This window comes from Calliopsis andreniformis, chromosome 10 (assembly GCF_051401765.1).
Source record: "Calliopsis andreniformis isolate RMS-2024a chromosome 10, iyCalAndr_principal, whole genome shotgun sequence".
NCBI lineage: Eukaryota > Metazoa > Arthropoda > Insecta > Hymenoptera > Andrenidae > Calliopsis > Calliopsis andreniformis.
Genome location: NC_135071.1, coordinates 10,101,690 through 10,113,560, shown reverse-complemented (window position 1 = coordinate 10,113,560; position 11,871 = coordinate 10,101,690). Strand labels below are relative to the sequence as shown.

At 40.7% G+C, this 11,871-nt stretch overlaps 1 protein-coding gene across 1 annotated transcript in view; it reads right to left on the bottom strand.

The window, feature by feature from the left end:
• Positions 1–296: 296 nt before the first annotated feature.
• Positions 297–11,871, bottom strand: part of LOC143185080 (zwei Ig domain protein zig-8) — a 178,818-nt gene continuing 167,243 nt past the window's right edge. Inside the window, exons 7-8 of the mRNA XM_076387805.1 lie at positions 9,927–10,066; positions 297–694 (exon numbers count right to left, since the gene is read on the bottom strand). Of these exons, the coding sequence (XP_076243920.1) occupies positions 594–694; positions 9,927–10,066 (241 nt within the window). The 3' untranslated portion in view covers positions 297–593. The remainder of the gene's footprint in view (positions 695–9,926; positions 10,067–11,871) is intronic.

Sequence of the window (11,871 nt, the reverse complement as noted above, 5' to 3'; positions counted from 1 at the left end):
TAGTTTTGAAACTCGTGTCTTGAAAGGTCTAGTCATTGTTTCGTTAGGGAGCTTCTAGAGTATGCTTCTGGTCAGAACAAACAGATGAACTCGCAACTTCTATTCTTAGAAATCGACTGATATGTTAACCTGATCCTCGAAAATGTGTGTGTTTCATACGTACATACGCGTTGAAAGAATCGGTTGAATAAATGATATCAGAGAATAATCCTTTTCTCCTGTTTAATGTTCCACGTCGACTCTTCGCAGTGCTTGCATAGAAAGCGTAAAACTTTGAGCATTGAGCATCTGACAACAGGTTCTGCTTGCAATGCTGTCTCGATGCAAAGAGACACTTCGTTGTCTGTCTCGGGAAATTTCCACATATCACGGCCTGTCAAGTCTTTTTCAATAAACGAAGAATCGTTTAGTACCAAATTCGCCCTGTTCTCCACTTCGTCGTAAAAAAACGTCTCTGTTTTCGACTTTATATACGAAAACGTCCGATCGTCTCGGTCTTTTCGATTCTGCCTCTCTCGCGATTGATTTGCCGCGAAGAAGAAAGTTTAGCACCATTCGGACTGCAGGCCCACGGAACATTCGAGTCCTCACGGTCACCTCAGGAACGACGAGGAGAACGTCGCGAAGACAATTAGGACGAAAATTGATTTCAGGTCGGCTCCACCTCCGTGTTGCATGGCTGCTGGATTTTCGCCTGGAACAGAAACAGCATGCCTGATGAGGGACTAGAAGTGACATATGTAAAGTGTATCACTTTGATGGTTGCTTACAAAGGCAAATGATGATGCAAATGAGCAAAACTGACCATGTTCATTGTTATCTGGTTCGCGATGCAGAGATGATTAACTAGTTTTCGTAATTCTAGTCGATATTTTATGACCCAAGCCTGCTAACGAACATTAGAGATTTAGGCTGTCAGGATTCCTGAATTTTCTTGAACATTCGCCAACTCTGTTATTAGTCTTCCACATTTTTCACTGAATTTGATCTCGAACGCAGGAATTTTGGCCAAGCTGATACTGCACGGATCAGCAATTAAGGAAATGATACGAGGGGAAATAGGATAAAGAAGCAGGGGGTGGGTTGAGGGTAGTGAGAAAGGGTGACACATTGAGCCCAGTCTTAGGCTGGATTAATATACGGTTCTTCGTTTTTCTCTGATCCATAATCGCCCACCCTCGAGTTCTCATAATTGCATTCCCTCGTATAATTATGTGTAAGGCGGTGTAATTAAAATTAACGTCGAACGTTCGCCTGTAATTCTCCCCAATGTCTCAATTACAAGACTCACGAATCGGGAGCAGATGGAATCAGAACACGGGAAATAGCCCGTATTTTATCGAGGATGGAGAAATCACAGAGAAGTTGAACAATTTTTAACGAATACACTCTGGGAAAAGGCGATCGTCGAAGCTTCCAGATCTCAGGCTCTCGATCGAGTTTGAGAATTCGAGAGCGCCTCCACAAAGGCAGTTTTTGAGATTCAATTAAGTCCTGACTAGGGTGGAAAAATTTACACTGTGTTTACGCTCGTAAGCCGATTCTCGTGATTAGTCTTGAATCTTCTTCCCGTTAATTGGATCTTTTGAATTCTCTGAAATAAGGCGTCGAGGACATCTTCGTTCATCTGGAAAGGAAGCGAACCTATTTTCCTAACTGCCACAGAGGAATCGATTCCGACTTGTTCCGTGATTGCCCTCCAAACGAAAGTTCCTCGCGAAATCAGATTCGCCGATTAAAACGAAGATCTCGATAACACGAAGTCAAGCGGATTAGTCGGGCGAGTGATCCTGAAGTTTATCGTGACAGAAGAGTTGCAAGGATAATCCCTGCGCGAATCCTGTTACAAACAGTGTAGTATTGCAATCTAGTTTTAACAAGGAATGATATTTTTGATTTCTTTCTTCAGTGATAGCGTTTACTAATTAAGCAATGGTATATTGTGAATCCTTAGTGAATCTTATTCTAATAGGGATTTGGGCAAGGTCTTTGCAAGAACTGTCTGCCAGACAAGGAGACATTTAATGATGCAAATATAATAACCTGGAATTTCCTGAATACGACATATAGATAATTCATTTCGTAAGATTTTGTCGAAGCAAATTTATGGGAAACTATATTGTTAGTTAATAAACGAAGCAAACGAAATATAACAAATGGACTAGAACGTCAATTAACTGGGTTGTAATTATTCGTGGTATCTTCTATTCAGGATTAATACTATTTTTTGTAATAACTTACTGAAATAATGATTTAATAGTAATCCATTAAAAGTAATCAAATTAACCATGAAAAGAATTCATCAGGTTTGATACTCGCTTTGTATTAAGCCGGTTACACTAGGTTCTACTATAACTGTAGAGAGTTGTCTCGATAGAAGTTCGAAGATAGACTCAAATTGCTTCGGGATTCTTTCACTTCATGTGACCCTTGTCATAATAAATTCAAACTCAAGTCGCTGGTGAGAAAACTGGTCTAAACAATAAATTCTTACATTCCTTAAGCTTCTAACTGGTTTTAAGTCGCGAGCTTATATCAAGACAATTTTGTATCGTAAAAGTTATATCATCTTAACTATTGATTTATATTACAGATTCCGTGATTCAATCATAACATTCGTGTAGGTTTAAGCTTCATAGTTGAAGTTTCATAAACTCTTCAAAGATTCTAAAGCTAGAAACAGTAGGAGAATCTAATAAAAAATTAGAAATCACTGACAACTTCCTTACAAATCAAGATCTCAAATTCAGTCTGTGCAAGGGTTACGTAACGGAAGAAAGATAGCAAGATAAAGTTTCTTAAGGTAAGAATTCACGTAGTTTCAAGAATGGCTGAAAGAGCAGTGTTCTTGTCCCAAGATTCATTAAAGCTTTAAGTACCGAAGAAACAGTGACTCGGACGCTGAGACTTCGAGTCAAATTAGCTATCTTGGTAGGAAGAAGCTACTGAAAAAAACGTATGTAAAATGAGCTGCATAGCATCCTCGGAGATTTCTTCTGTCCATTATACATGACCGCGTAGGCCGTTTTCGTTAACTACGTCTCGCGAAGAGAGCTTTGCAAACTCCTCACGCTCAGGTCCGCACGGCCGTGAGAGAGCCAAGAGGCTGGGGGTGAAGGGTGGCTTCGCTGGTGAGAGAAACCATGACTCTAAAGGAAGAGCAGCAAGAAGAGATAGAAAGGGGACATCCTAGTCCTCGAGAGTTTGCGGTTAGGGTTATTAATGGGGCAGGCGTGACACCCCGCGAAATAACCTCTCTAACCTCGCCTTCACGCCAGGACCAACCAGCGCCACTCTATAGTTAGTCGCTTGTCTCCTCATAGACGTTACCTAAGCCAGAACTGCTCATTTTCGAGAACGAGGACTTCCCTATCTTTCTACTCTTTTTTCCTCTCTCCTTTCTCATCAACCGTTTACACCCACCTCGTTCTCCCAGGCGTTCATTACGCTTTTACTTTCATTTTTCTTTTCAACGATTTGTGAAATTTCTGCGTGTTCCTTTTACCTCGATGGCCGACGATTACCTCCGCGAGGTTGTACAAGCCTGAGATTTGAGGAGTAGAACCTCAATCAGTTAGAGGGATTCATTAATTCCAATATGATCTGAGTAAAGTTTAACTAAAAAGCTTCTGCCTGTTCTAATTATAATAATTACTGTTATTACTATTGCTAGGGATAAATTCAGGAATTACAGCAAGACTAATGATAATAATGATAAAGTTATTACCCTGTTCCCAAGTGAGAGACAAATTCATTCATGAGACGTGCTCCATTCTTATTATTCAAATGCTGTTCTCCAAATTACGTTGAAGCTTCAAAGTATTCTACGGTTGAATTAGTTTGGGAAACGGCTGGGTCATCGACAACTGTTACACCGTCCACGATAATTTCCTGGGAAGTTTCCAGTAATTGAGACAACAGAGAGGGACTTTAAAGGATGGCAAGAGATAAAGAATATTCCTGCCAGCCCGGCGTCGAGCAGCGTGTTCCATTTCCACGGAGGACCGCATTTAATTAATAATCACGGCTCACCTTAGGGGCAATGTATATTAATTAATGAAAAAAGTCGCAGGGAAAGAAGTCCATGGTAAATTAGACTCATTTGTATATGTCCTTTCTCCTCTCGATGCATCTGTGATCCCTATTATCCTCGAATACGGGTGAATGTGGTGCCCAGCCAATTGCAAGTAATTGCGCGATGCAAATTATCTTCAGCATCTAATGTGCGAAAGTAACATTCAAATGATGCAGATTCTCGTTCAATTAACTTCGGTTGACCACTCATAGCAATCCAATTTATGGCAGATCTGTCGAAACTAGGATTATTAATTACATTGCAATTGCTATTTGGTGTTATCCTTAGGGAATGATTTCTGCAACCATTCCATTCACCTTAAAATTTTGTCGAGAATATATTCCTTCACAGCCAGAAAGTCGAGTGACATATTCAGGACCTTCCGAGAACTCTTCTTGTGATGAGAGTTAATTGATCCTCGTTTGTCCCTTGGTAGTAATGGTGGCTAGAATGGTAGGTACGCAGAGATATGACAGATATGCAAAGATATCCCTGAGGCCTTCTGGCTGTAGCTAAAAAATGTAATTAATATTGTCTCTCCTTGCGGATGCTATGAGCTCTCGTTCAAATAGGATGAAATTTTCAGCCCAGAAATATTAAAATAAAATTATTGAAGGAAAGTTGGAACTGTTGCATGCTCGGAACCTAACCTATGTCTAAACTAAAGCAACGAGAAACATCTTGTTGTCTCTTATTGTTTATACTGTGTAATTTAAAAAACTATGCATTTTCGAGCATATGAGCATTTGAACTTTTCATTGTCGTTGTGCCTAGACGCTAAACTCCAAAAGTATCTTATGTTCTACACAAAAGGCAATAGAATGTTTCTCGTCGTTGCCTCATTATAACATAGACTAAGATTCGCAAACTTTCACGTACAAAGTGTACTATTCTGTTCCTGATGATAATCTTTCAATTTTCCTCGAATCAGTCGATTCATCGAATTTCCTTCAATTGACACAAGGGCTGCTGCGTTCATGGTTATTCTCGCATGCTTCCTGGCTTCGAAACGAGGATCTTGCCGAAAATTCGGGTCGAGCATCGAGGCGGGCAGCCCAGAAATTCCATGGCCCGATTTCCGTCGTGAAAACGTTCGGACGATTACGTTTGTCGAGGCGCGCGGTGACCGCGGGCTCGATCGTAATTCGCATCCTCGGAGCAGCGTTTTCACGAAGAGCCACCGTAGGTGGGCACACGTACGGCAGGAACATTTGGCGAGCGGTCCAGCGCGCGCGGAATTTCAGAGCGCAGAACTGAACTGATTTCGAATGCGGCCCGCAACCGTCCGACTACTTGTCAAGCAAATTCGCATTACTTCCAGCATTATGATCGCTCTTGTAGTTATCTGCGTGCAACACCTAAGGTAATAACTTTCTGCTGTGCGCGGCCCGCATATTCATCGCTGACAAATTTGACGAAGGTTGACTGAATTATCAGCATTTGTTAGGCTTGAGTTAATAACTATGTTCGCTAATAATTTATTGTCAGTTGTAAAAATTCAGATGTGTAACAATTTCAGCGAATTCCTGACTGAATTTGGATGTTTTTATTAGTAACAGTAAGGCATAAAGGTGGCCCTATTTTCCAGCGTTTTTAAGTTCGTAAATCCTCAAGAATCTTTAGAAATGGAAAAACTGATAATAGTTCCGAGTGAATGTACTCCAAGAGAATGAATTTTTTAATAAAATTTTTCGCATAGCACTATGATATTTTTGTACATGAAATGGTGTTGAGTATTTTGTCCATGTAACAGAATTTCCAAGTGATTCGTGTTACTCTACGTTGGACAGTTAATACTTTAATCATTTTAAAAGCGCTTAATAATATATTCTCGAAGTTTTATTATTCTCAAAGAGTATATAATTGAATCAATAATATAAAATTGAAGCATTCATAATGTTGCAATACATTTTCAGAATCTTTATTCTTTTGTAGTAGAATATTTTATGTTACCTAAATAACAGTTTTAATAAACCAACTTGTTTGTAATGATGTATACGTACAAGTACATTTGATATGAAATATTTTTTTGGCAGACAGTCACTTTATTTATTACTTTAGGTTTTTACAATCTTGTTTCCTTCTGAAAACAAATTGATATCTCGATTATTTTCTTCGCTCGCAGCTTGGAATGAGACTACGCAAATGGTTCCACCTTTCCTTGCTTTATTTCTTGAAACTCGAAATCTCCGCGGTAGACAAACCAACTGCGATCGCGAGCCGCCTCACAGTAATCCGTTGTAAATAATGCAAGACGTCGACTTTCGATACTTTCGTAGAGGTCCAAGTCGCGAAAAGCTGGCGCAGAAACTAGTTGAACCCTTCGTCGAAACTTCAAAAGCCTCTCTTATCCTCGGGGCCAAAGCCTGCGTTTAGCAGCACGTATCGAAACACCGATGTGCCTCATCGATTCGACTTACACACGATTTTCTGCGGGATACAGAAGTTGCTAGAGCTTAGGTTGCTGCGGAAGTGGAGGACGGAGAGTGGCGGAGGAATCTGGAGCAACGTTGTCGCAGATTCTTTCAAACTTGAAACAGACCAGAGAACGAGACAGGTCTCGGAGAAGATATTAGGTCAAATGCACGTGGGAATGGAATAGCAGATTGTATACGATAGCAAGGAACATAAGAAAGGTCTCTAGTATTGCTATTTAGATGTCCATGCAGATTTTGTATGCTTTTAAGTAGCCTCAGAGGTTGGAGACCTCAGATATTCTTATGAAGCGAGATAAGAGACTGGAAAACAAGTGCTGAAGAAATCAAAGAGATACCTCGTGAAAAGAGTGACCATCTAGAAAGCTCAGAAGAAGTTAACGAGTGAATTAGAGTAGAGATACTGAAGACTAGTATCGATATTAGTAGTAAGCGGAGACAAGCAGCTTACATACGGCAGAAAAGTGGATCAGAAGAGAAGAATTTCCACCCATTTACGGTCCCTGAAGACACAAAGCGTAAGAGATTTGAAAGCGAAGACGAAGGGTTCGGGCGAAAAGGGGTGAGAAAGTCGCGATAAAAGGATGGAAAGGAGGAAATCATGGAGAAAGAAAAAAAGTAAAGGGGAAGATTCGTCGTAGAGGAAAATGGGTCGACCTGAATATCTTGAACGAACTTTTCCATGAATACGCCATGCACCAGAGAGGGTCAGCATGCGAAACACTGCGGTTACGCTGAGAATCGGAAACCGGAAGGGAAATGAGAAAGGGTGGCTGACGAGGACGAAGCGAATGAACGGAGAGCAGAATAAATTCGAAACTTGCTGCTGCGAACTTCGCTTCTCAAAACCCATGAACACGAACGCCTGAAGACGAGACTTTAGTTAGGATTTGTGTATCTATGGATCAGCTGTGGAAATCATTTTTCTGAGAGCTCTGAGTTCAATACACATTGATAACTAGAAACTACAAATCCAGGGCGTTGAGATCCACAATGGTTAACAAGCATGTGGGGAGCTTGGCATCTACGATAGGAATATACCTATAACTCGTTGTCAATTAGTGTTGTATAGGGATTTAAGTCCTCACTCCCTTCGCAGACAATGCTTATTAGAGTTGCTGCACTAAACTACCCTCTAGTAATCACCACTTCCAAGCGTTTGAGGAAGAATAAATTAGTTCTCATCCACAACGGAATTAGGGATGGGCTTGCAGGACTTTATTTGACTTCCTGGCTGCAAAGAATTTTATTCTAGCTTGAACTTTATGGGAATTGACCAAACACAACGTACCTTTTAGGACTCAGTCCAACAAATCATTATCAGTTGGCACTCATTGTTAATGTTTGTGTAAAGTTTATTTCGCTTCAAGTTCTCTCGACGTTTGTTTCCTGTACTTAAGTTTCCATTATAGTCGAGCTGAAACTCCTTTAAAGTGTCCTCTTGATAATGATGTTCCTACACTGTAAACATGTTGCGTTTTTGGAACAATGGTACGGATAGTTCCTCGATCAAAAGTTGTGCCGCGATTTCAGCGAGTACCTCTTCGGTCCAGTGTGCTTAATAACTGGTGGCAGACTATTTTCTTGAAGTAGTTCTGTCGATGTCGATGGTTACGCCAGTGGCACGAGGGAAATGAAAATCGAGATAAACTGATAGGTTCGTGAATAGCAATCGCGCCAGCTGCCATCGACAGTCTTCATGACTCCGACGCGTTCACCCTTTTCGATTACTCATTCGTACTCACTGCATGATTTTCATAAACGAAAGAAAAAGGAGGGAGGAAGAAACTGCTTGAAAAGAAACGATAATAGAATGTGTCGTTGAAAGCCATGGAAAATCAATTATCGATCGTGCAAGAGTCTGGAAAATTACGTATATCGATAGGCACACGGTACATAAGCTATCCCTCTCCTCCAAGCCGCCCAAACACCGTTATCACAAGCAAACAGAGCCTCTAGCGTCCGATATAATTTCAAGCATACGGCTACTAAAGACTCAATGGATGACCTTGAAAGCTCATCATGCAAATATAGGTTTAACATATGTACGTATCTAATTTGTAATACGTTTTAATTTTTAATACTTAGAATCTTAGAATTGAATCGATGAGTTGAAGAACAGTACAAGTCCAAAATCCACATTTGGAGGTATTTGATCCCAATGTGTAGTTCTGTGCATTTTACATATTGATGGCTTAGTGCATAAACGTTATATGTCCACTTTTGGTCAAGTTTAAAATTTTATAATATAAAATCTATTTATAGTACAAAATCTATCTAAAATATGAAACCTCAAACTTGATCAAAAGTGAACATACAACGTTTGTGTCTTAAGTCATCTATATTTGGACCCCAGAGTCAGAGTGTATTGAGTCCACTTATTCTAAATCCACTTTCTTTTCTTACACGTGGAGTCCAAATTTAGTTTTAAGATTATTTGATAACAGCTAATTTTGGACTTGTAGCCTTCTTGAATTCATTAATTCAATTAATCAGCAGATATGAATTTAAACAAGTCATTTATTAAGATTTGTTCTCATCCAAATATGTATATAATATTTTTGATTTTTCCTTTAAAATCACTATCGAAATCAGAGTTAGCAAACTTAAAGACAGAAACTTTGACACATTGTTAATAGCTTCCAGCTTCTCCTGTATCATATAGCGCACGTATCAGAAACCCTAAAGTTCCTCTAGGGGAAATTAGAAATTAGTTGTAACGAATCTCGGTGACCGAAGTAGCAAGAGGACTCAGAGCCTGGAGGAAATTCCGCGTTATTGCTCAAGTTCCATCTGTAGAACAGGTACCGTTGCACTTCCTTGTTTGAGAACAGTGAAATGGAAAGGAGATCATGGTCTCTGACCCATCGATTGCTGAGTCCACGGAAATCAGCTTGGAAACATCTTCAACTATTTCGATACTGAATTCGGAAATAGCTGACACCTAATCCTAGTCTTAATCAGATTCGAAAGTAGCAAGCCACCTAAATAAGTGAACTAATCAATCACTAGTTAGATGAGAAATATTCAGCAGTTAGTGAATTCTAGTGAAACCCCTCACACTTTGAGTATGTCATATATTAAAGTTCAAGTATCGACTGAAATTAATGATGCTGTGTAAGTTTACGCACTATTGTCGCTTGTTACAGTTTTTTCGCAAGGCATCGATAGACAAAGTGGAATTCTAACTTTTTAAAAATTCAGCCATACCTTTATTTCCTTCTAACTCTACTTCAATGTTCTTTTTACCTTGAAGAAGTGGTTCTAAAATTACCGTGATATTCACCAACAAGTGGTACCTATTCCTCTGACAACAAGGACTGTCTTGCTTACTTCATAATCTCTGCGTAAATATTTGTAGTGCATGAAAGTAAACTCATATTGCCTGCATGACACCAAACAAACATTAAACGTACCATTTAACACATGGACGGAGACCGTGGTGGCTGCGGCCACATCCGCCAGGGCGCAGCTGTAGTTCCCGCTGTCCTTTTTATTTGCGTTTGCTATGTAGAGCCTAGATATCGCGCCGCTGGCTCCCATGTCCGTCTTCACGCTGTAACAGAAAGAGAAGAATTCATGTAGAAAGACAAGCATTAACGCTGCTGCTCTGGGATCAGTGTCTGTGTTAGCTTTGTCTTTTAAACGGACAGCAAACACTCGGTTGTGGTAACTTCTTTCTGCCGAGTTTTAAAAAAAGGGAAGATGGTGGTGAAAGAATCCGCTTTAAATCATCCATAAAGAGTGGAGACTCTGACGTCTAAGCGGAAGTCTACCGAGGGGAAAAAGTTATCGATCTCTGTATATAGGGTTACTGACTTAAAAACTTTGATACTATTACTCTGTTTAGTCTACAATGCATATGCAAAAAGTTGGGACAAGAAATTCACTCACGACCTCTTAATATTCAGATATGCACACTACCCTCTCCAGAGTCAAAGAATAGTTCGTTTTCGAATAACGAAAGAAAGAAGGGCTGAAGGAAGTGTAAATCAAGTTGCACCCTGTGCAAGCGTTTGATCCTGACAGATCGACCGTTCCGCCAGATCTCCTTCGCCTCCAACAACGTAGAAGGTCGGGAAGCATGTTACTCGTTCCTAAAGTAGCATTCGTGCTACCAGCCTACCCAACCTGAAACAGTTTTATTCGATTTACGACTTACGCTTCTTCGTAATGACGTAACCGAATTTACGAGTGTATCTCGTATGCCGATGGAACCGTACGAAGAATTCCTTCTCGTCTGTTTTGCGTCTGTAACCCTATTGAATTACACGCGGGAATGTGACGTCTGAACGTATGACGAAATCAATTTCACTGGCGTCGGAGGCTAGAGGCTCGCTTAGAACGTGACGGAAATTTTTCTCACAGACTGAAATGGGAAGAATTATTGGAGAAACCTAACTTACAGAGAGGACGATATTTCCAATGTTGCACTTCGCGCACTTTAAGCATTTACGCTACTGGACTAGCAAAGGTAGAACACTTGAGACGGAGACAGAAAAGAGGGAGGACTCATTAAGCAGGAATACACCAGACTTCTGAATATGATGCGGAAGAAGGGTGATTTTCAGGGAGCTAAGCTGTCTAAGAGTGTCGGGAGGAACTATATCGCAAAAGGAAAACGATGAAGGACGGAGTGAGGGAAGGAGAGGAAAAAGGAGGTTGGAAAATGAGGCTGCCGCGCATTCCTCTGCGTCAGAACGGTTTAAGAATTCATTTGGATCGGTGGAATGCCGCGACGTGGCTTCCTGTAACCTTCCTCCTCAACCCACAACCGTTTCCTCTCTACCACCAGCGAAGTCCTTTGAGAATAGCATATCGGCAACATTCCCCGAGGCCGCCCGATAGAAACCATTAGGGTGTTAAAAGCACTTGTTGCCACCTCCTTATTGTTGCTTCTGTTGATATTTGCTCCAAAAACCAACCCCTTGATGAAGGAATTAAGGTTGAACAGCTTTAAGCTTCATTTCCCTCCGTAGCGCATCAAATTGAAATATGGTGGGTCGTCCCATATTGCGGAAGTTGCAAGGAAACCCAGAAACCCAAATGGGACGGCCAGTGCCGTTTGTAATTCAAGCCAACACTGTTCCTCTTTGCTCAACCCGACACAAAAGGACACGGGTGACGATAATTGCCCACTCGATCCCTCGTAACAAAGCTCGTGACATCGATCCATGTGATCTGACTCGGTCTGGTACTCCCGATTGCCACCCTGGGAGAAATATCCAACGCCATTTACCATTTCGTGAATGTTCTAACGCAACACCTGTCGTGGTTTAAAGCTGCGAGTTTCGTGTCAGTTCATTATCTTGAAATGATCCTAATAAGTTTAAAAACTATAAATTGTTCCTTGGTATGTCA